This window comes from Typopeltis vanoorti, chromosome 17, assembly GCF_054136105.1.
Source record: "Typopeltis vanoorti isolate ZY-2024b chromosome 17, IOZ_Tvanoo_1.0, whole genome shotgun sequence".
In the NCBI taxonomy this organism is placed as follows: Eukaryota; Metazoa; Arthropoda; class Arachnida; order Uropygi; family Thelyphonidae; genus Typopeltis; species Typopeltis vanoorti.
In genome coordinates this window covers 13,348,353-13,374,498 of record NC_143565.1, presented here as the reverse complement: position 1 = coordinate 13,374,498, position 26,146 = coordinate 13,348,353, and the positions used below count along the sequence as shown (strand labels likewise).

Here is a 26,146-nt window from a genome sequence, read left to right as displayed (position 1 = left end):
GCACCCAAAGTGAAATACATAATTAAGTACAGTAATTCTCTTGTGACAGTTAATTAACTATATTGTTGTAGAGCGGCACATTGCCCAACCAGCCCAACAATTCTGAATGCAGATATTTCTGATTACAGTTTATTTTCAAAATTTTCACAAGATAATTAACTATTATCTATACATTTTTTTTGATAAAATTTATCAAGAAGACAAATATTATCAAATATCAATTTTAAAATTTCTTCATTTCATAAAATATTAGTAATGGGAAATTAAAGCGAAAATTAGAATTTCACTCGCAGATGAGAAATTTGGCTTAAGCTGATTTACCTAATAAAAGGATTTATGTAATTTCACCATCATTTTCTTTAATATTAATATTCACAATATTATTTATTGTGAATAAATTGTGAATATTTATTGTGAATATTACAATTTATTGTAATATTCACAATTTAATATTAATATTCACAAGTGTGCATATAGTCTTATATTATCCCTGTAAAACAATAATAGCCTTCAAAATCTTTTTACTATGCAGGAAAAGAGAAGTCAATCTAACAAACAAGCTTAGGTATTGAACATTATTCATAACTTATTTTACGGTATTAACAACACCAAATTAACTATTTTATAAAAAAGATGTTAATTGACTGGCTTATATTTTGCTGAATTTCAAATCAGCATCTTCAGATGCACAAAGCACATGTTATAGTTTATACACAACAATGAGTAAGTGAAACAATTCAAATTGTAATGGACAAAAGATCGTCCTAATTTGGCACCCTCTAACATTGTAAAAAAGACATGTTACAGCTTCGCTGATTTGAAATTCAGGGAAATATAAGCCACTTAGCAAACATCTTTTTAATAAAATAGTTCGTTTAGTGTTGCTAATATCATTAAAATAATTTATGAAAAGTGAAGTCAGTTCCGAAATAGAGTATCCTATTTCAGACATCTAGAATATCTTTATCTTTAGTTTTCATGTCACTTTTATCATTTCTGATTCCTTTTAATAAGTCTCATTGTCCAGTTCCCCATTCTGATATTTACTCACTTCATTCTACTTGATACTTCCTGCAATTCAAGATTATCCTCATATTCACTGTTGAATACTAGAACTACTTCTTTTCCACAATGGTTATTGTCTGAATATAACATCTTGTTGCTAACAAAGATCTCACCTTTTTTTTACCTTCTTTATCTTTTTTTAGGTCCAAGGCTTCAAATGGCGATGTGAATGTTTTAGCCTGTGCAGTTTTTTCTAATTTACAGTAAAATATTATCACAGCTCTTTGCTCCGCTGACCTACTCTTACTTCAATGATTGCCACATGAAAACTGCTGCATCATCTGATTCTAAAGTTGCAGCTGCAATTATAACATAATCTAGTGGTCAAAATTAAACACATTTGTTGCTTTTATTCAAAGGGTTGTCCTGTAAAAAAATCAATCTCATTACTTAACAGGCACACTGTGTACATCAGAAAATTACAATATTAGCTACACATTATAAAACCATCTTAACTGCCTAGCACTAACACTCACATTTTGATTTTTTTGTAGTGCTAAAAATACATAAAACAAGTATGTGAAGCTATATATGTATTCAAGGAACAAGTATGCCATTCGTTTACCAAAAATGGACAAATTACTTCAAATTATAGTTTTATGTTTTTATACTTTACATACACTGAAAAGGAGTTCGGTGGATGGAGTAGACAGTTATATATATATATATATATATATATATGTGAAATTACAAAGCTTTTGGCAATTTTTTTTAATTTCAGCAGTTGAAAGAAGGATGTTATTTGGTATGGCAGCTCTATAATAAAACATGCTATTGATGAGCGAGTTATAATTTTAAGTTTTCCTGGAGCAAAAACTAAGAATATAAAGGAAGCAATTCAAAAACAGAAAAGTAAATGGGATTGTAATTGTGGTAGGTACTAATGACTTTACTAGTGATAAGTTCAGTATGAGAGAGGATATGAAATGGTTGTTGGAAGAGGCAAGAGTGAAGATTGAAAAAGTGAAAATCGTCAGTATTTTATCTCAATGTGATAAAAATGAATTAAGAAGAAAGACTATGATGGCAAACGATTTGATGCATATGATGTGTAGATGGAATTGATGCGAGTTTTTGGATGTGTGGAGTGAGTTTGAGGAAAGCTTGGATTTGTATAAGAGGGACGGCCTACACCTGAATGCAATTGGTAACAGGAGTCTAGAAAAACTAATAATTGGTATGAGCTAACACAGAGAAACTAAATTATGAAGGGAGGAATGGTTAGAATGTGAGTGCAAGAGCAATAATGTTACATAACTGTGTTAATGACGGGAATCGGCTTTATCATGGAAATGTTGACAAGGAGAGAATGATTTTGACTTTGTGTTTGTCTGGTTTGGACCCATCATATATGTGTGTGCAAAGATATCTACATATAAGACACTAGAACAGAATAGAAATCTGCAAGTTGTCCAACTGTGTCATGCAGACTGACAGTATACAAAAGAATATGCAGATAGATTATCATGTCTGTACACTAATGCTAGAAGTATCAAAAACAAAAAGGTAGAGTTTGTTGCCTTAGTCAATATGTTGGGACCTCAGATTGTAGGCACTGGTGAGACTTGGGTATCAATATCATACATACTAACTGGTATCGAGTGTAAAGAGTACACTATTTTTAGGAAGCATAGAGAGGAGTGAGTGTGCTGCTAATGATATCGGATCACATGAATCCAGTTAGAGTTGAGACCTATGATTGTAGTACTACTACTAACAGTATTTCAATAAATTAAAGATACGAAGCAATTACATATTTGGTTTAATCCTTTATCCAAGTGTAAGCAAAGAAGTTTGTGTGTGAACTATTTTTAGGACTGGGACAACTCGTATCAAAAAAAAAAAAAAAAAGCTAATGACTTCACATCACTTGCTATAGTATCCCATAATGCAAAGCACATCTCCTTGCAGACATGTATAGTATGCATTATGAGAAGGGCCACTATACAGACCAGTTTCAACTTTTATTGAGGTCTCATCAGTGGCAGGCAGACTTAGAGATGATACCAAGGTTGAAGTAATGCAGAAGTCATATTTTCATATACGAGAAGCCAAAAGGTGTCACACATAATTATTAAAATACTCTGGATTAGAGAAAGTTGTTGGAAGTTTTTCCATTTGGTTATACTATAAATTAAATACCAATAAATCATACACTGTTCTCAATCCTTTATTCAAGCATAAGCAAACAAGTTTACACCTGAACTATTTTCAGGACTGGAGCAACTTGCATAAAAAACTAATGACTTCACATCACTTGCCGCAGTATCCCATAATGCAAAGCACAACTCCTTGCAGACACTATGCATTATGGGAAGGATCACTACCCAGACGGGTTTTGACCTTTATTGAGGTCTCATCAGTGGGAGCCAGACCCAGAGGTGATACAAACATTGAAGTATCATATTTTCATAAAAGAGTAGCCAAAAGGTGTCACATCTTATTATTAATCCTTTAACTGCTGAGAACGTATTATTACAAGCTCGGAAATACATGCCTGCTTTGCTGAGCCCATATATATAAGGTTGTAAATAACAGTGCTCTTTATATATTTTGATTAATTTCTACATAAATTAAAGTCTAATTTGCATAATCAAGTGGACACCCCTTGATTATGCAAATTTTATAAAACACTATTATTGTTGCCATTTTTGTGAGTGAACAAGTGTATATCAAGAATGTATGATGCTGTCTGGACTTCTTAGTTCAGTAAGAATTTTAATTGATTTTATTTATAAATTTTTTGCAAAATTAATTCAGTACATGGGGCAATGTGAGTAAAATATAAAATCAGCAGTTAAAGGGTTAAAATACTCTGGATTAGAGAAAGTTGTTAGAAGTATTTCCATGGTTATACTATAAATTAAAGATACCAAGAATTTATACACTTGGTTTAATCCTTAAAAAAAAAAAAAAAATCAGCTAACACCTTTTTATTCCCGTATACGGGAGTAGGCGAGGCCATTTAGCCCTATCTAACTTTTGGAGACTGAGTGGGCAGTTCAATCTCCACTGGTACCCAATCAGAGACAGATGGCCCAAGGCTATCACTAATTAAGCGGTGCGCAGTGAAGAGAGACGGCTCAAATGTGCCGCCATCTCGTGGTCTCTAACCCTAACACAATATATTTACTGTCTGAAATAATGTGGGTTCTACAGTCGATTTTCTTGAGTTTACAGGACGAAAAACCCGAGTTTCCGGGAGGAAAAACCTGCTTGCCCGTGCCAGAGATCGACTAACTTGGGAACCGGTCGAAAAAAGGCTTAGAAAAATTTCCTCTAGTCGCTGACTAGACTTGAAACCAAGTCTTCCTTCGTGCGGCCAAGTGCGGCGGTGTGCAAACGCCACATCCGCTGAGCTACACCGGCTCGTCGGTTTAATCCTTTGAATGAAAATGACTTCTGCATTATTTCAACCTTAGTATCACCTCTGGGTCTGGCTTCCACTGATGAGACCTCAATAAAGGTTGAAAACGGTGCGGAAAGTAACCCTTCCCATAATACACAGCATTATACATGACAGCAAGAAGATGTGCTTTGCATTATGGGATGCTAAGAGAAGTGATGTGAAGTCATTAGCTTTTTTATATGAGTTGCCCCAGTCCTGAAAAGAACTTGTTTGCTTACACTTGTATAAAGGATTAAACCAAGTATATAATTTCTTGGTATCTATCTTTAATTTATAGTATAACCAAATGGAAAAACTTATAACAGTTATAACAGTATTCCATATGGCAATGAGTTTGAAGCCATCTGGAGTGAGGTGGAATCCAACAAGATGAATTACTTAATTGATCTGGTTGGATTAATCAATTAATTATGCATTTATTGAGCTATTGCAGGACAACTTCTTCAAGCTGTATGTAACAGAAGGAACTAGAGGTCAAAGAGTGTTAGATTTGATCATAGTGTCAGAGGGCATTTCAGTTAAAAACTTAACTATTCAGCCTCTGGTTGGTGACAGTGATCATGTGGTACTCACTTTGGAAAGTGACTAAGTTTATGAATGTTCCATTCAGAAGAGGTTACATGCTGAACTACAAAGCAGGAAATTATGACCAACTGAGGAGTATACTGAGTTCAGGGAAATAGGATCAGTTGCCAGATGGGAAGAATATCGACAGTATGTGGGAAGCATTTAAACAATAATTAAATGATGTGATATCAGAGTGTGTCCCGAGAATTCGAAGAATAAATAGGGTTGGAGTCAAATGGATGCGTAATCTTATTAAGCAAGAGATTCATAAGAAAAGGATGATGTGGAAGGAATACTGTGTGCATAAGGATGATGTCCGTTATAAAAGTTATAAGCAGCAGGCTAGAATAGTCACAACTGTGATACAGAAAGCAAAGTGAGTATGAAAAGAAACTGGCTCTGTTTGCTAAAGACAATCCACAAGAATTCATTTGATATGCTGCAATTAAAAGAAAGAATGAACATGAAAGAATAAATCTTGTAAATGCGGATGGCATGAGGGTTACAGATGCTGAAGAGGTTGTTCAACTAATGAATGCCCATTTTGTTAAAAGCTATCAACCTTGTGTACACAACACTGAGCTCACTGCTACCTCTTCGCTGTATGAAGAAACTTATGTATGAGGACGAAATATAAGAGCTGTTGCACAAACTGAATAAGAATTCAGCAGTAGGGACTGATGGGATATTAGCAAGTGTGCTAAAAGACTGCTCAGCCGAACTGGCTATTCTTTTCGCCTGACTGTTTAATGAGTCTCAGAACAGGGAAAATTCTGCAGGAACAGAAAGAATATACGGTAATTCCATTGCACAAGGGTGGTGCAAAGACAGATGTATCCAACTATCGACCAATTAGTATCTCAGGATTGTTGGTAAAGGTTAAGGTTCGCATTCAAAAATGGGTTGACAGTAAATCTCTACTTTGCAATGAGCAACATGGGTTTACTGAGGGAAGATCATGTTTGAGGAACTTGCTCACATTCTATAACAATGTTACCATTGAATTAGACAAGGGGAATAGATAAACCATTGATACTTTTGGATTTTGCTAAGGCTTTTGACAGAATACAGCATGGTAGACTGTTGCATAAATTGGAGTATATGGGATTGGGTTATAGAATATCAGCATGGATAAGAGGATGGCTGACTGACAGATATCAAGAAGATGTATACTGGAGATGTGAGTCTGCAAGGTTATCACAAAGATCAGTACTTGATCCTTTGTCATTCAATCTATATATTAAAATGATACTGGGAAGGATTTGACAAGAAATACAGCTATTTGCTGATGATGCAAAGTTAGTTAGGGTAATCAGGAATGCTGCTGATATGCAGTACTGGCAGAATGATTTGAATAGGTTAGAATTATGAGGATGGAAAAATGGCAGTCAGTTCAATGTCAGTAAATGCAAAATCATTTACTGACATTGAATTAGATATTCAATGTCGTATTATATCAGTGGGATTATGTTAGAAGAAACTGATGAGGCTAGTTTAGGGGCCATGTAGCAAACATTGCAAATACACCTCAAAAGATAATTGCAATGCTGAAACCAATGTTCAAGTATAAAGATAGGGATGTCATTTTGCCTCTTTGCAAGGCTTCATAAGACCTCATTTGGATTATTGTGCACAGGTCTGGTCTCCTGGTTTCTATTGCGATTCAGATATATAATGGAGAGAGAGAGAGAGTGCGCAAAGGAGAGTGTTAAAAATGATATCAGGATTGTGGAATACTGATTATGAAGACAGATTGAGAATTTGTAGACTGCAGACACTAGCAAACAGGAAAAAGAGGGGTGATATGATTAAGATTTACAAACTTCTGAAAGAGTCATAAGGTATTCAGTTGATGGAAGTTTTTAATTTATGGAGTGTGGGGAAAGGACAATAGGTCATCCTTGGAAGCTGAGAATGAATACTGCTAAGAAAGGGGGGTGAGGGCTAGATTTATCTTTCATAGGTTGGTGTGTGATCAGTGGTGAGCTATAAGGGGCTCGTGCAAGCCCTTTGTTAAATTTTTCTCAAATTTGCAAGCCCCTTGTCCTTGTTTAATAATCTTGTAGAACTAGAAAATACCACCGTGGAATGTATACATGCTAATATAATTGCTACTTTAAATTCATATGTATTTTCTGATAACTATTTAAAAAATCATCTCATTACATTTTGCTCTGATGGAGCTAGTGTAACGTTAGGAAACAAATCAGGTTTTGCAATCAAACTTCTACAAAGATTTCCCAACAATGTGATTTGGCATTGTGTAGCTCATTGTTTACAATTAGCATCAGACGATTCGATAAAAAACATTAAAGAAATAAATAATTTTGAAATATTTATGGATAAATTATATGCTTTTTATAATCAATCACCAAAAATTCAATGAGAATTAAATATGATTGCAAAAGGCAATCATCTTCATCATCAAATTCCTGCTATGTACCCTCAAGGGGTGTACAGGACATGATAGTACTACATGAAAAATTTACATGATTATTAATTTCCTATCTACAATTTTCCTCCTAATCAGTCTGTTACTTGTCAAGACTTCAAAATTATCAGATCTTATATTTCTATCGTCTAAGGCACTTTGTACCGTATCAATCCACCTATATCTTGGTCTTCCTCTGGGTCGTTTTGCTGCCAACCTGAGAGAGAACACTTGTTTTGCTAATCTTTCCTCGTCCATTCTGTTTAAGTGACCATACCACCTGAGATTAGCTCTACTAACGCATTCCTGGATGCTGACAATGTCAAGTTCTTTCCTAATATCCTCATTTTTAATATGATATTGCCATTGATGCCATCTGTTCACGCCTATAATCTTTCTCAGAACTGTCATATCTGTGGTCTCTAGTCTTTGGTCAAGTGTTTTACTTCTGACCCAGCTCTCAGATTCATAAGTTAAAACTGGTTTGAACACTGTCTTGTATACAGCTAATTTAATGTTCCGACAGATTTCTCTCTTATTCCATATGAATTTATTCAATTGACTTCCCACCATACCAGCTTTGCTGATTCTGCTGTCTATTTCTATATTTAATTTACCATCTTCAGTAAAAATCGTACCTAAGTAGCTGAAATGTTTTACTTGTTCCACAGGTTCTCCATTCACAACACAGTTGACATTTTCAATGATTCTGCCTATTTTCATTGTCTTTGGCTTTTTATTGCTGGCCTTCATACCATATCTATTACAACAGCTATTCAATTTAGTCAGAAAATCTTGCAGACTTGTAGCGGATTTATTTAGAAGTATAACAACATCCGCATAAAGCAAAGAGCTGACATTCACATCTCCAATTTTGATATCATGTTTAATACCAATTTCCTTCATAATGTGATCCATATAGATAATGAATAAATGAGGGTATAATGTACATCCTTGTCTCACACCAGATTTAACATTAAACCATCTTCCTGTACTTCCTTCAATTCTAACTGCTGACTCGCAACTCAAATAAAGACTAAGTATTGCTTGACATAATGCCCCATTGACACCATATAACTGCAACGTATTGAATAGCTTCTCTCTTGGCACCTTGTCATGTGCCTTTTCCAAATCGACAAAACTTAAATACAGATCTTTGTTATATTCCCATGCTTTCTCGACTATTTGTCGTAAAGTAAAGATCTGATCCTGACAGCCTCTATTTGGCCTGAATCCAGCTTGTTCTTCACAAAGCTTTTCTTCCACAATTCTTCTCAATTGTTTCTCAAATATACTTGCATAGATCTTGCCAGGAACACTCAGTAAGGAAATACCTCTGTAATTCTCACATTCAGTTTTATTTCCCTTTTTATATATGGGTACTATGAGAGCTCTACTCCAATCATCGGGAATTCGTCCCTCTGTCCAGGCTTTCTGAACTACGCAGTGGAGCCACTGTAAGACTCTTATACCACCATACTTCAGCATTTCTGGTCGAATATCATCTACTACTGCTGCCTTTCCACATTTCAAGCCTTTGATGCCTTTTTCTACTTCAAGTATGGATATGTATTCCTGACTGCATGCCTGGTCAGTGTTTTTTTTTATCACTGTGCTGTCATCACTGCTTTTTTCATTTAGAAGTTTTTCAAAGTATATTACTCCATACCTCAAGGATATCTTTTTCTCCCGTTTTCATGTCACCTTTATCATCTCTAACTCCTTTTACAGCACACTTTCCTCCATTCCTAAGCTTCTTCAACAACCTCCAGAACATTTTGCCACCTTCTTAATATTTATTTTCTATATTCTTCCGAAAGTACACCCATGACTTTTGTTTAGCTAGTTTTACACAGTGTTTAGCATTCTTGCATTTGTCTCTGTATTCTCTAAGAGCACAAGCTGACTTATTTGACAGGAACGTTTGATATGCTTTCTTCTTTTCTTGCACTGCCTCTTTAACTTCCTGTGTCCACCAGGGAGTTCTGATTTTTTTTATCCTTACAGACAACCTCACCACATGCCTCTCTGATAGAATCAATCAATGTTTTCTTCAGAGTTTGCCACTGAATCTCCAAGGTTTGATTCCTGTTCTCAAAACTCTTTCATTTTGTGATCAATAATCTTTGTGTATTTTAGTCTACAGTTCACATCTGAGAGCTGTCAACTTTTATTCGCTTTAAAACTTTCTTACATGTTATTCTTTTCAATATGAATTTCAATTTTATCTTGCTCAAGACTAAATAGTGATCACTTCCAGTTTCAAATCCTCTGTACACTCTGGTGTCCTGCACCAGGGAGAAAACATCACTATCAACAATAACATAGTCAATGAGACTTTTCTTATTCCTAGCCTCTTCTCTCCATGTGAATTTGTGCACATTTTTATGTTGGAACATGGTGTTAGTAATAACCAGTCCATGTCCTGAGCAGAAATCCAACAGATATTTGCCATTATTATTAGCTTTGCTCTTTTCTCCAAATTTTCGCAAAATATTTTTGTATGTCTCACAATCATTTCCTACTCTGCTATTTAGATCCCCAACAAGGACCAACTTTTCATTTTTCATCGTGTCAGTGGCTTTTTCTAAAGCATCAAAAAACTCCTCCACTTCTACCTTAATAGAACCTTCTGTGGGACCATTCTCATATTTGCCCACATTACTCTACTTGAGACTGACTGCCATTCAAGAAAATTAGACTCGCATTTTGTGTTGAATACTACTCCTTCTTTTCCTTAATTGTCATTGCTTGAATATAACATTTTGTATTTATTGCTCAGAAAAATCCCACCAATTTTTATCTTTTTTGTTTCAGTCACCCCTATTGTCGATCTGATACTTATCTAATTCCTCAGCTAGCTCCATTTCTTTGCCATTCAGGCTTCTTACGTTGATAGTACCGATCTTTAACTCTGGTGATGTTGAGTTGGGGTTTGTTTTCAGATTTGTTCCAGTAGCTGACTTTTCACTGTTCGCCCTGGTTCCCTGGCGAAAACAACGGGGGCCTTGTTTAACCGGGCGACGCCCCAGCTGGCATGAAATTTTGTCATGTTGTACCATCATTTTTAATTTTGGTTTAACCAATAAGAATACAATTTGGTCGGCTAAATCCCAAATTGCCAGCCCATCCTCGTTCATTCAGTATCCAAGTAGATACCCAACAGGGTGCACCACGAGAAGGTGAGGATTGGACATAAGGTCAGAAGCCCTGGTCGGTTCTCCGCATTCCTTTAAAGGCTATGTGGAGGTCTCCTCTCAGTTATACAGCTTTGACCCTTAGCTTGGTATCGAAATTTTAAAGATCAGCTGTGTGTTTGGATCACAATGGGCAGCTTGCAGTTTAACGGCTCTTGCTGCGTGGAGAAATTACTCAGCTTTATGCAAGCATTTTGCATCAAACGATTAATATAAAGGCTTTTTAAACTGACTTCTCAATTTGGAATTTTTAAAAAATCTAGCATTAATGATTGATATCCTACAGGAATTATCATATTTGTCAGAAGCTCTACAAAGTCGCAATATAAGTATTATAAGGGTTAAGTTAGCCCCCCCCCCTTTTTTTTTTTTTTTTTTTTTTTGCTCGACGATGCGAGCCCTTTGTTAAAATTTCCATAGCTCACCACTGAGCATGATTGGAATGCATTGCAATTGGATGTTATGAGTGCAAGCATTGTAAATGAATGCAAAAATAAGTCTAATAGCTGGTGTGTATAGTCTGTGGCCTCCTTCGATGAGCCCCTGACTACCTGGAGGTTTCTCTGAATAATAATAATTTAAGAAAAAGTATTATCTTTAATATTTATAAATTCTTAGAATATTGAGAAATATCACATTTTTAATAGTATCATATCTATAATTATCTGAGCTTGCTTAAATTAATGGTAACATTAGCCAAATCAATGGTAACAAACTGATCTAAAAGATAAGTATTATTCTCAGGTTCAATGCACCTGGTAACAAGCTATGGGCAATATTTGCTAATATTAGAACCTTGAAATGGAAGAGAGAGAGAGAGATTATTATAAGGAAGGATCATAAGTTAAGTATTTTATTCAGTGAATCAGAGTTGTTAACAACATGCTCTATGATAATTCCACTTATGAAATATTGTAAACCTGTAGTATGTTATAATGTTGGTCCCAAAGTAAGAAACAGTATGCTGTGGGTGGGCGTAGTGTTTGATAATCCGTGAAATTGTTTTAGTGGCCAAACATATTTTTATCAAGCTACTGTAAAAACTATAAACTGTAGGAAGGTGGCAGTTTCACACCATAAACTGAAAAGGTCATCTAACACCTTAAGAATTGAAGCCTGTTAAAATAATATTTTAAGAGAAGGGTGTTTTAAAATAATATTTTAAAACATCCTTGAACACATGGGGGGGGGGTGCAGACCCTCCCCACAGCAGTTGAAAATCCACATATAACTTTTGACTCCCCAAAAATTTTAATAAGTTGACCAGAAGCCTTATTGATAATACAAACAGTTGATTAACACATATTTTGTATGTTATATGTATTATATACTCAATTCTTACAATAAAATAAGCCAAAGAAAAGGAAATGTTATTAAGATATGAAAAGATAATGTGAAAAAGAAATTCATATTTATTTACAGGTATAACAATTCATGCCCTGATAATGAAGCAGCAGCAATACGATTGCTTTTATGGTAATTAAATATTTAAGGTAATTTTATGGTAATTAATGAATCATTATAAAATTTTTACTATGTTAATTAAATTTAACTAATTAACAACAGTTAATTTTATGCAGCTATAATTTAATACTGCATCTTTAGGTTTGTTTACATTTATCTCAATTCCGAACGGTACCATGTATGATGTGTAAGTGTTTGTGTGCATAACTTTTTATAATAGAGTTTTGCATATTTTATAGCAGTAAATGATGAAAGACTAGTATCTACATATATTTTATGCATTCATGACATACTTAAAATTTTTTCTTAATTTTTTTCAATAATTCGAGGTTTGTTTGAGAGTTATTTCAAATTGTTGCAAATCTCCAAAAAAATTTTTCAATATATTTATTGAAAAAAATCTGTGTATAAGTGGACTTGTGCAGTTCAAACCCATGTTGTTAAGGGGTCAACTGTACATTAATATAGTTTACTCAACAAACATTTTCTCTTACTACATGTATATTTGCTACTTGTGACTAGTATTTCTTAACCACATCTAATTACCTCAGAAGAAGACTGGTTTACTAAATGTTCTTTAAGCCAATGGTCACACCTATAATTCAAAATACAATTTAATACAGGATTGAATAATTTGAAAATAAGTAAATAAAAGCAAGCAACCTTTAATAATGGTTGCAAACTAAATGGTTGCTATCAACCAATTAGTGAATCAACATTTTAATATAATAAATGCAACAGCTTGCAAGTAGTAAGCTACTGATATTTAGCATAATAGCAGTTACAACTCCTGTGTAAGAAAAAGATGTTTATAAAGACATATTCTAGACACAGAAGTACAGCTTCTTGAGTTCATAAAGATTATCTCTTTTGTTAAAAAGAGAAAAAGTACATTATCAAATGATATATTATGTTATTATGTAAATAAATACTGCAAAAAAATATGGACTTGATTCAAGCATCATGTGCAGATGTGTTCTTGTTTTCAGCAACTGTTCATCTTATTGGAATAACCTGATGTATTAATTGTTTTATTGTCAGAGAAACAAATTACTTTGTATATTTTGATCTTCTATGTAGTTTTATAACTCATCAATCCACCTAAAATCTTGGTTGCCTCCAGGTTTTTTTTTCTGGCATGAAACACTCCACTTTGCTAATCTTCTTTCTACCATTCTGTTTAAATGACTATATCACCCCTTAGATTTCTCTGCTCACCATTATCGATTGTAAAAAACATTTAAACACTTTCTAGCATACTGCTAGTCTAGTATTTTGGCTAATTACGCTCTTATTTCATATAAGTTTAGATGACTTCCAACATACCATCTTTGATTATTTTATTGTCCATTTCCATATTAAATTTGCCATCATCACTAAAAATCATGCCCAAACAGATGAAATGCTTTACTTTTTCTAGGTTCTACATTTAGGATGCAGCCGATGTTTTCAATGTTGCTACCTATTCATATGGTATGAATTTTCTTATTGCTGATTTACGGCAATTGTGTATCAAATTGGTTACAGCAGTTATTCAATTTAGTTAAAGAATTCTAGAGACCTACACTCAATTTATTTAAGAGTATAACATTTTCAGCATAAAGCAAAGAGAGCTGAGATTGATATATCCCATTCTGATATCAGGTTCAATTCCACTTTCCTTCATAAAGTGATACGCATAGATAAGTAACAGTGGAGGTAGTGCACACCATTGTGTCTTACACCTGACTTCATATCAAACCATCTTATTGTATCTCCTCCAATTCTAGTTGCTGACTTATAATTTAAATATAAACTGTATGCAGTTTATATTTAAATTATAATTTTTTTTTAATATATAGATGAGAACTATAAGAACTCTACCCAATTATAATATATGCATCTGGAATTTGACCATCCAAACATGCTTTCTGAATTATGCAGTGCAACTACTGTAAAACTTTTCATCTTCAATTATCTTCAGTTTTCATGTCATCTTTATCAATCAACTCTTTGTATAGTAACTTTACTCCATTTCTGAACTTTTTCAACAGACTCTTAAACATTTTGTCACTTTCTTGATATTCCTCTTCTATATTCTTACTAGTCTTCCAATAACTTTTGTTTAACTACTTTTAGAAGTGCTTGGTTTTCCTTCTTACATTTTTCTCCATATTCTCTAAGAGTGTATACTCACTTACTTGGCAGGTATAAAGCATATAGATATTTCTATATGCTTCATTCTTTTCCATGACTGTCTCTTTAACACATTCACATCAAACAGTCAACAAACTGTACTGTACTTTTTCATGAGACATACAAAGATTGTTTTTGTTTCTTGTCTGCATATCTAGCAGACATGTGATATTGGTATGTGTACATTGCAGAGAAACCAAAGCTATGTAGAAGGGAGAAGATATTTTTGCTAATAATTAAGAGAATTATATTTTTGATGTTTATGTTTAAATTTTTGATATTTTTTATGACTGTTTTTTGATTAATGAACTGGAGAAAATAGAATGAAAACCATATCCATTACATAAACAGTAATACACAAGTGTATAAAATAATTACAAGTTCAATGAATCAATGTATGATTTGAATACACATGTGGGGAATTGCTCTTTCCAATGAGCATAGAAAATTCTCAAAGTAATGTTTTATTAAATTAAAAATAATAAAAAAAAGTTGTAGAAAATATAAGTAAAAAAGACAGGCCATAGGGATTCATCATACTAGCATATGCAAGTGCAATTATATATTCCTAGAGATAATGGTAAGGGTAGGCACACATCAGTGTCGTGTGAGATACAGGTAAGGAATGGGAAAGCAGAAAAACATTTGACATATTTCTTGAAGAGTCAAAGGTCAGAGTTGTGTTTGGGAACACTTCGCAAGGAAGGTTGTTTTAGAAGACAGACACAGATGGAATACAAGACAAAGAGGAGAAGCACATTTGGCATGCGTGCAGTTAGATAAAAAAAAACCGATGTTGGGCAGCTGCTGCTCTTTTTAACAGGCCCAAGTGGAGGAATGATGGTTGTCAGTTTAGTGGAGCAGTAACTATGGAAGTACTTCTAGAAGATGCAGAAAAATATATACTGCATTTGTGAGAGAGTTTGAAATGAGTCAGTGAGAGAGGGATCATCTATAAGATCTGCTCTCTTGTGGAAAACATCAATTTTTAAGATTTCAGATGCACCACCTCAAACATGTGAGCAGTATTCTAAGGATGGGAAGATTTGGGTTTTGTATAGTTAGTATCTGGATAAAAAAAAGCATCTTGAGTAGAACACAGTGCCTATTTTGTTAGAGAATGAGGAAGCTACTGATGTGATGTGTTCATGCCAGTAGAAGAGGCTAGGTGTAAATATCAGTCCAAGCAGAAAGAGAGAGCTATCTGATCCTGTCTGGTGATTTGTGTATTATACTTACAAGAGATTAGAAATGAGACCATGTATATTTGTGAAGTGAATTTGGAAAGTTCTGCAAGATTTGCCGACAGCTGCATGTTCCCCATGCAGTGTTTGAATTCTGGTTTTGAGAACTCAAACACTGGTAACACCGTGTTACCAATCTGGGGTGATGGTAACATAGCACTTGATTTTTGCACCAGCATTGGCTTTTTTATAAGTTGATCACACTTCATTTTTTTCCAGGCATTGCTCTAGTCAATGACCTTGTTTCCAATCGGTAAAGGTAAGATATGGCAAGACTTGTACACATGAATAAATGGAAGTGCCTATAGACTTGTTATTTAGTTATTAACTCAGATCTGCAATTCAGCGTATCGTAGGTCACTTTTGCCAAGCATGGGAAGTCTGTTTCCATCTCTCCATATATTTGTGGGTCTGAAGTAGTAGAACTTGAACTGAGAATTTCCTGAAGGAGGGGGAGAGGAAGGGGTCAAAGTTGCATTGTGGTATCACATCTGTTTTATGAGCAGAAGTTTAGGATGATGGCATTATATATATATTTTTTTAATTTCTGCCTCAGTTGTGTCATGAAATGGTGATGCAATAAAGCCATGAAGCTTGATGTATTCAGCAGTAGGTACATTATTGTCAAGGCATTAAGGATAAACTTCTTTTTACTACTGATTCAATTTTGAAGTCTTGCCAAAGGTGATAAGGTACCATTCCACATGATGTGCTTTCCAAGGTTTAAGAACTGGGATAGAAAAGCTAGACATAAGACTCTTTCTTTACTATAACATTCAGCCTGTAATAACTATAGCACTTCAAAGCTTCAAATGATCTATCCCGTTAGAGGTTTAATGGAGTATTGACAGCGCTAGGAAAGGATTTAAAACTAATTTTAATGCTTCCAATATTTTGTCTCAGTCACTGAGACATCTTCAGGGAGTACAAATAACTCTTGTAACACACACACACAAAGACACATGGGTGACTCTAAAATCCTATCTGGGTGGTGTGCCATCAGATGTAAACTGGCTCTCTGATTGTTTCCCAAATTTTGGGAAGTTTAATGCATCCACATTTGTTTAAATTAAGTTGATTTCTGAGAGGTGCTGCAGATTCCAAAAACAGTTTTTCCTTTTTAAATTTACTATAATGGAGCATGGTAGTTTTCTTTCAGAAGATCCTGTGAGTTGTATCCAATAGGTCTGCAAGGTCAGATTGACCATGGTTGTGATTGCAGATGCAAGATTTGCATTCATCTAAACAGATAGTGGCTGATCTACCGGTCTGTCCAAAGTAAGCCAACTTGCAGGAACAGGGTACTTTATATACTCCAGGGACTGAGAGAGAGGGGGGGGAGTAGTCGATCTTTGGTAGAATGGATAAGGGTAGTAAGTTTATGATGAAACTTAAAAGCTGTGTAGAGGTACTTTTTTTTTAATGACCTAGTTATTTTTTCCTGAAGTGTCCCAGACGTATGGTATGGTGATAGCATTTCTGAAATCCTTCTGAAGGGATGGGAGAAGAACTGGAACAAAGATCATAGGCTCTATGGTTAAAGTTTAAATAATGCCATATTGCTTAGAGGGAGGATTGTGATGAAAAGTTTGTGAATGTATCTGCCTATGTGAGTGGGTTTTCTGTACTGAGTGAAGGAGAATTTACCATTTTCAAAGCATGTCATTAAGGTGTCTAAGGAAGGATAAACTATTCCTTTTTCAGTGTAAACTGGATTCCTGGATGTACACTATTGAGGAGATAGAGGAAGGATTCTAATGTGTCTGGGCATGAGGCCAAATAGAGAAAACATCATCTATATATATATATACATATATATTAGCCAGATAGAAGGTTTGAGGGGGAAGGGTGGGAGTTTGAGCTTTCAGCTTGTTTTTCAAAATTTTTCCGAAACATGGGAAATACTAATCCTCAGAGATTCCAATTTAACATAGGCCTCCTACAAATGCCCATAGAGGGTGCCCTACCTAGAGGACACTGTTAGGGTCAGATCCACATATTTCACATATTGTGTTGCTTTTGTGAGTGTATGTGTGACAAGCGTTCGTTTGTACTCCCTTAAGATGTCTCAGTGACTGAGATTAAAAGTTTTTAATCCTTTCTTAGTGCTGTTAATACTCCATAAAATCTCCAGCATAATGTCCTCACAGCACTTAAGCCTTAACACATGGACTACAAGTGTATACTATAGTGGGAAGTGACTGTGTATATAAATGAATATTTAAATTACTATATTTGCACTGACAGGCAATTTACACGTAATTAGTGATTCAATAAATTAAAGATACCAAGAAATTATATTCTTGGTTTAATCCTTTAACCAAATGTAAACAAACAAAATTTGCACATGATGTTTCTTCACAACTAAGCTACTTGTATAGAGAGAAGCTAATGACTTCGCATCAATTGCCTTGGTATCCCATAATGCAAAGCACAACCCCTTTCAGACATTTATGATGCTATACATTATGGGAAGGGTCGCTACCCAGATCGGTTTCTTATGGGATACTAATATTACTAACACGTATATACTAATATTATGGAATACTAAGGCAACTGATGTGAAGTCATTAGTCTCTATATACAAGCAGTCCAATCATGAAGAAACTTCATGTGCAAACTTTGCTTACACTTGGTAAAGTGTAACCAAGAATAATTAAAACAAGAATATAATTTCTTGGCATCTTTAATTTATAGTTTTACCAAGTGAAAAAACATCCAACGTCTGTTTAGTGATTCAGAAATCTCTACAAAAGTATTAATTAAAATTCAAATACTTAATTTTTTTTTTTTATATATTTATATTCAAAGTCAATAAAATGAAGTAAAAATTAAAGAGAAAAATGTCTAGATTCACCAATTAATTCCTATGCAGAAATTTCTTAAATAGTAATGTAATTTCTGTATTACTTTGATCAGTTCTCTTAAGATGAAATCACTTGGATGGTCTTTATAACCCTGTAAGGTATTAAACAAAACTAAAGTTTATTTCTAAAAAAAAAAAAAAGACATTAATCATCAAAGAAATTTTAAAACGGGTTTAGAGAGAATAATAGGGTTATGCAAGTTTATTTAAAAAGAAAGCATTTCATTAATGGAACATACAATTTTTAAAGGAAACATATCTTACAAGTACAAATAATTCTTTACTATACATAAAAATATAACGGAAAAACTCACGTAGAAAAATTATACCATTAAATAATTTTTCTACGTGAGTTTTTCCGTTATATTTTTATGTATAGTTATGTCTACTCACGGTTTACCTCTTTAAAAAAAAAAAAATAAAATAATTCTTTATTCTAACCTTCATATTATAGTACAAAATTTTGAATAATCATGTGTAATCTAAGAGCAACAGCTCGTCCAGATTACAATACACAATTATTACATAAAATCATAGGGAACATGCTAATATGCATAGAAAGAAGTTGCATAACATTGAGTTTTGGAACAAAAAAAAAAAAAAAAAAAAGCTAAATGGCATTTAAATTTTTTACATTTTAATAAATACAAATATGCTAAAACTAATCACTTATACAATTATTTGAACAGAGCTTCCTCATTTCTGTGTGAAAATAAGTATTCTTTTTCTGGGTTAGTTTCAATTTCTTATTGTTAAAAGGTAGTTATTGTGATGTAAACACATTGGCAAGAAACATGACTACCTGGAAGATAACAGAAATATAGTTTATCGAACAGATGTCAGCCACATAACTCACTCAAAACTGCCTTCTGTATAAGAAGTCATGTTTTTTCATTTCTTTTAATTTATTTAAAAAAGACAAAACTGTTAGGTATGCAAAAAACAGTTCACAAAACTACTAATGTTTTCTGAACCCAAAAGGCAATTTTTTTTTTTTTTTTTTGTGAATCACAAATTCAAATAACTTCCCACTACAAAGGAGCATTCAGAATAGGAAGGAAGTCAATCCCATTCCACAGCCCAAGATGTTTTGATGATCTGGGAAAAGGCCAGAATATATATATACAAAGTTGAAGGCATATTTAGAGAATGGTGAAATCTTGGAAAGAGAAAGAACAAGGCAAAGAAGGAGCAGGAAGGATTCTTGAACAGCTGCATATTCACTGTTATGCTTTATAATTAAAGACCAATTCCAAGCTCTATTTGCTGTATCTGTCCCTAAGAATTCCCTGCAGTTCGTGAGGGAAATTCACCTGTACAAGCAAGAAAATGAAGCAATCGAAATGCTGCACTTCAAAAATTCCTGGAGCACCTCTGGTATCTTTTAGAGGAATTAATTGCATTTGCTATTTTCAATGACAAAGTTTCTTTTGAGACAAAGTGAGAAATTGTTGAAGTTTTGAAAAAATCCAGAGAAGAGAGTCGAACAAACAAGTTATGATTGCTATAGCATAGTAGACCTAGTTGTAATCATTTCAATTCAACTGGAAGACTTTGTGATATCAAACACTATCACCAGATACTTTCCACTGATTTCCTGAACAAATTCCAAAAAGATGCTATTGACTGGAATGGAGATATCACTTATTTATCCATCCTTTCTGAGGTTTGAAATTATTTTTCCACGTAGTTTTGATTTTTATCATTTAATCTTTTATAATTCATTTCTGACTTATTCTTTTATGGTCATTCAGTCTCCTTCATAAGGCTACAAAATAATTTTTCCATACAGTACCGTGTCAGTTAAGACACTCTTCTTCTTCCTCAATTTATCGATTTCATAATAGTTTTAATCACTAAATCACAAGTCTAAGCCAGTATGTTCAAAACTAAAACTAAATAACTAATTAAATTAAAAAAATTCACTTTGGGCACTAAAAAATAAAAAAAATGTAACTTTACTGGGAGCAATATTAAAAATTATCCATCATGACTTCTAAAATTGTATTCTTATTGGTTAAACCAAAATAAAAAATGATGGTACAACATGACAAAATTTTATGCTGGCTGGGGCGTCGCCCAGTTAAACAAGGGCCTCCATTGTTTTCGCCAGGGAACCAGGGCAAATAGCGAAAAGTCAGCTACTGGAACAAATCTGAAAACACACCCCAACTCAACATCAACAGAGTTAAAGATCGGAACTATCAACATAAAAAGCCTGAATGGCAAAGAAATGGAGCTAGCTGAGGAATTAGATAAGTACCAGATCGACAATAGGGGTGACTGAAACAAAAAAGATAAAAATTGGTGAGATCTTTCTGAGCAATAAATACAAAATGTTATATTCAAGCAATGACAATTAAGGAAAAGAAGGAGTAGTAAAAAAAAAAAAAAAAAAAAAATCAGCTAACGCCTTTTTATTCCCGTATAAACGGGAGTAGGCGAGGCCATTTAGCCCTATCTAACTTTTGGAGACTGAGTGGGCAGTTCAATCTCCACTGGTACCCAATCAGAGACAGATGGCCCAAGGCTATCACTAATTAAGCGGTACGCAGTGAAGAGAGACGGTTCAAATGTGCCGCCATCTCGTGGTCTCTAACCCTAACACAATATATTTAATGTCTGAAATAATGTGGGTTCTACGGTCGATTTTCTTGAGTTTACAGGACGAAAAACCCGAGTTTCCGGGAGGAAAAACCTGCTTGCCCGTGCCAGAGATCGACTAACTCGGGAACCGGTCGAAAAAAGGCTTAGAAAAATTTCCTCTAGTCGCCGACTAGACTCGAAACCAAGACTTCCTTCGTGCGACCTAGCGCGAGTCTAATTTTCTTGAATGGCAGTCAGTCTCAAGTAGAGTAATGTGGGCAAATATGAGAATGGGGAACTGGATAATGAGACTTATTTGTGCTTATGGTCCCACAGAAGGTTCTACTAAGTTAGAAGTGGAGGAATTTTTGACACTTTAGAAAAAGCAACTGACACAATGAAAAAGGAAAAGTTGGTCCTTGTTGGGGATCTAAATAGCAGAGTAGGAAATGATTGTCAGACATACAAAAATATTTTGGTAAAATTTGGAGAAAAGAGCAAAGCTAATCTTCTTCTACAGCTTCCCCCCGTTAAGTGGGGTCACTGTTTGTTATGAGTCTCCTCCACACCTTCCTGTCTTGGGCTGTCACCACATCCAAGTTCTTCATCTTCAAGTCCTCTTCTACCAGCTCCCTCCATCTCTTCTTTGGCCGCCCACGCTTTCGCCTTCCTTGCACATCCATCTGCATGACCCTTCTTCCCACACATTCATCCTCCCTCCTCATCACATGACCAAACCATCTCAACCTTGCCTCCTGTATTTTCGCTCCTAAGTTTGTAACTTTCACTGTTCCCTTGACATAGTCATTTCTCAGATGACTGAGAGCAAAGCTAATAATAATGGCAAATATCTGTTGGATTTCTGCTCAGGACATGGACTGGTTATTACTAACACCATGTTCCAACATAAAAATGTGCACAAATTCACATGGAGAGAAGAGGCAAAGAATAAGAAAAATCTCATTGACTATGTTATTGTTGATAGTGATGTTTTCTCCCTGGTGCAGGACACCAGAGTGTACAGAGGATTTGAAATTGGAAGTGATCACTATTTAGTCTTGAGCAGGATAAAATTGAATTTCATATTGAAAAGAGTAACATGTAAGAAAGTTTTAAAGTGAATAAAAGTTGAGCAGCTCTCAGATGTGAAGACTAAAATACACAAAGATTACTGAAGAAAAAAATGAAAGAGTTTGAGAACAGGAATCAAACCTTGGAGATTCAGTGGCAAGCCTTGAAGAAAGCCCTGATTGATTCAGCTAAAGAGGCAAGTGGTGAAGTTGTCTGCAAGGATAGAAAAATTAGAACTCCATGGTGGACACAGGAAGTTAAAGAGGCAGTGAAGGAAAAGAAGAAAGCATATCAAAAGTTCCTGGCAAATAAGTCAGCTTGTGCTCTTAGAGAATACAGAGACAAATGCAAGAATGCTAAAGACTATATAAAACTAGCTAAACAAAAGTCATGGGAGGACTTTGGCAAGAATATAGAAAATAAATATCAAGAAGGTGGCAAAATATTCTGGGAGGTTGTTGAAGAAGCTTAGGAATGGAGAAAAGAGTGCTGTAAAAGGAGTTAGAGATGATGAAGGGTGACATGAAAATGGGAGAAAAAGATATTCTTGAAGTATGGAGTAATTACTTTGAAAATTTGCTAAATTAAACAAGCAATGATGACAACACAGTGGTAAAAAACACTGACCAGGCATGCAGTCAGGAATACATATCCATACTTGAAGTAGAAAAAGCCATCAAAGGCTTGAAATGTGGAAAGGCAGCAGGAATAGATGATATTCGACAAGAAATGCTGAAGTATGGTGGTATAAAAGTCTTACAGTGGCTGCGCTGCATAGTTCAGAAAGCCTGGACAGAGGGACGAATTCCCAATGATTGGAGTAGAGCTCTCATAATACCCATATATAAAAAAGGAAATAAAACTGAATGTGAGAATTACAGAGGTTATTTCCCTACTGAGTGTTCCTGGCATGATATATGCAAGTATACTTGAGAAACGGTTGAGAAGAATTGTGGAAGAAAAGCTTGGTGAAGAAAAAGTTGGATTCGGGCCAAATAGAGGCTGTCAGGATCTGATCTTCACTTTATGAGAAATAGTTGAGATAGCATGGGAATATAACAAAGATCTGTATTTAAGTTTTGTCGATTTGGAAAAGGCATGACAAGGTGTAAAGAGAGAAGCTATTCAATATGCTACAGATAGATGGTGTCAATGGGGCATTATATCAAGCAATACTTAGTCTTTATTTAAGTTGTAAGTCAGCAGTTAGAATTGAAAGAAGTACAGGAAGATGGTTTAATGTTAAATCTGGTGTGAGACAAGGATGTACATTATCCCCTCTGTTATTGATTATCTATATGGATCACATTATGAAGGAAAGTGGTATTAAACATGATATCAAAATTGGAGATGTTAATGTCAGCTCTTTGCTTTATGCGGATGATGTTATACTTCTGTTATATACCTTTTTTATTACCTTTACTAGTTTTACTATCTATAAATATTTGTATGTTTCACTACTCACTCATACACAGTTATTTCCCTTCTAGCTTCTGTAATAGTTTTCCAATAAATCTAGCAAATCAGCTTTCACCCTTCTATCCTTAAACAAACTAAAATTCAGGCCGCTCTTAAGTTTAGTTACGTGCAATTCTTTCATTCATAAGGGCTTTGTCTAAGTATGGGACAAGGCCTTAAAATATAACCTCTGAAACGGTCTGCCTGTTAAATATTGACGAATTTATATTTATGCTGCGCCAGCCAATACATAGGATAGATGAGACTCTTATCCACGGTGGCTCTCTCTCTCTCAGAGTATTACACAGTGATGAACTTTCTAACACTAATTCAACTAATATCAATTCACTTTGTGTTTGCATGCAGTCGTGGTCTGGAAAATCAAACTATGTTCATATATCCCTCCCGCTAGGTTCGATAATAATTTTATGAGTGGCTATTTGAATTCATAAGACAGGCTAGATTCAGGCAAATGCTATAAAACATATTTATTTAGGTTTAAAAGATATACATGAGAAAATTAAAGTACATGGTTAACATAATCACTTTCCTAGTAAAATTCTGATATCATTACTAATACAAGAATACATGCATAATAACTAGATCCACAGAGTTTTCTATAAACATACAAACTTCAGGCTTAATTTAACATTATCTTCAATCACTCTCTGATTACTACTCATATCTCACAATATGTCTCAGTTATCTCACACACAGATCCCTTCTAGGGAGACATTCTTCAAAACAGGGACAGGTCACTGCCAAATTGGGATAATCTCTAAAGTTCTCTACAGCATGTCCATACACAAATTAACCTATAGAGTTCACTTAAATCTTTAATAGGAAGTCAGATACTTTAACATTCTATGTTACCGTCCTATGGAATGACTTTCTGTTCTATCATCAGCCTTGTTTGGACATCAAGGCATCTTTGTTCTGCTATTCTCCGGGTCACTTACGATAACAGCACGGCCTGGTTCCCCGAGCTGATAAGGCGATGTGCCGCTCTCAACTTTCTCTGGTGCCGCAGGCACACATCTGGATTACTGGTCACTCGATATGGCTTAGCTACTCTGTTATGAAGAGATAGCTAGCCTTGCCTCGCAAACATCAATAGGCCTCTCACGACTTCTACGGCCGACCCAGAATCTTCATGTTGGCGGAGAGCACGAGCACGCCCACGAGTGCAGGAAACAGGAACCAAAAAAGCCTCGTGGGGGGGGGGGAGTCTGACCCTTATATTCTTCCCCTTTTTTTCTCGGAGATTCTCGCGCTTAGCTACATTTTTTACTGCATGGCACTCACCCACATGCACGTGCCGTTCTTCCGAGAATGCGTTCTCGATTCTCTTTCCTTATAATTTCTCTTTCCCTTAGGCCATACATTATACTGGACAGCTAAAGTGTGACCCTTGGACTTTAGCTTACACTCAACTGGCTTTCATACAATTCATGGAGTGGGATACTCTAATTAAATTATAATCTTATATAAATTCCTCTATTTGACTCTGTACAAACTCACATTTCTTATGCTAAACATTTCTTCCGTTTTGCCTTAAAGTTATAATGTACATTTTTATTTCCTTGCCAAAGCACAACATTCTCTGCCTACAATTAAAGATAGTTGTTCCTGAATAGAATTAATCTTTTTTTCCAATTTTTGATTATTCAGGTCACAACACTTCTAAATAAATTTGCTACAAGTCTGCAAGATTCTCTGACTAAATTGAATACTGTTGTAATATATGGTATGATGGTCAGCAATAAAAAGGTAAAGACAATGAAAATAGGCAGAATCATTGAAAATGTCAACTGTATTGTGAATGGAGAACCTGTGGAACAAATAAAACATTTCAGCTACTTAGGCACGATTTTTAGTGAAGATGGTAAATTAAATATAGAAATAGACAACAGAATCAGCAAAGCTGGTATGGTGGGAAGTCAATTGAATAAATTCATATGGAATAAGAGAGAAATTAGTCGGAACACAAATTAGCTGTATACAAGACAGTGTTCAAACCAGTTTTAACTTATGGATCTGAGACTGGGTCAGGAGTAAAACACTTGACCAAAGACTAGAGACCGCAGATATAAGAGTCCTGAGAAAGATTAGAGGCATGAACAGATGGCATCAATGGCAATATCATATTAAAAACAAGGATATTAGGAAAGAACTTGACATTGTCAGCATCCAGGAATGCGTTAGCAGAGCTAATCTCAGGTGGTATGGTCACTTAAACAGAATGGGCGAAGAAAGATTAGTAAAACAAGTGTTCTCTGCCAGGTTGGCAGCAAAACGACCCAGAGGAAGACCAAGATATAGGTGGATTGATACGGTACAAAGTGCCTTAGACAATAGAAATATAAGATCTGATAATGTTGGGGATCTGATTTGGAGGAACATTGTAGAGAGGAAGTTAGTAATGATGTAATTTTTTTTCATGTAGTACTATCATATCCTGTACACCCCTTGAGGGTACATGGCAGGAATTTGATGATGATGACTCCTAAAAATCCTTTAAATCATTTCAAATTTTTGCAGATTTGTTTTTTTCCTTCATATTATTGAAAAAGCAATGGGCAGGTGCCTTATACAAAATTCAAAACATTTAAA

The 26,146-nt window shown here is 34.8% G+C and overlaps 1 protein-coding gene across 3 annotated transcripts in view; it reads right to left on the bottom strand.

Annotated features, from left to right (window-relative positions):
• The window catches only part of LOC150097166 (uncharacterized), a 201,597-nt gene that overhangs the window by 112,806 nt on the left and 62,645 nt on the right, over positions 1-26,146 (bottom strand). For 2 of the 3 annotated variants that reach the window (XM_090407304.1, XM_090407303.1), the window contains exons 6-7: positions 18,410-18,510; positions 12,680-12,728 (exon numbers count right to left, since the gene is read on the bottom strand). The exons of the other annotated variant lie outside the window; for it this stretch is intronic. In XM_090407304.1, the coding sequence (XP_090263430.1) occupies positions 12,680-12,728; positions 18,410-18,510 (150 nt within the window). The remainder of the gene's footprint in view (positions 1-12,679; positions 12,729-18,409; positions 18,511-26,146) is intronic. 3 annotated transcript variants of the gene reach the window in all.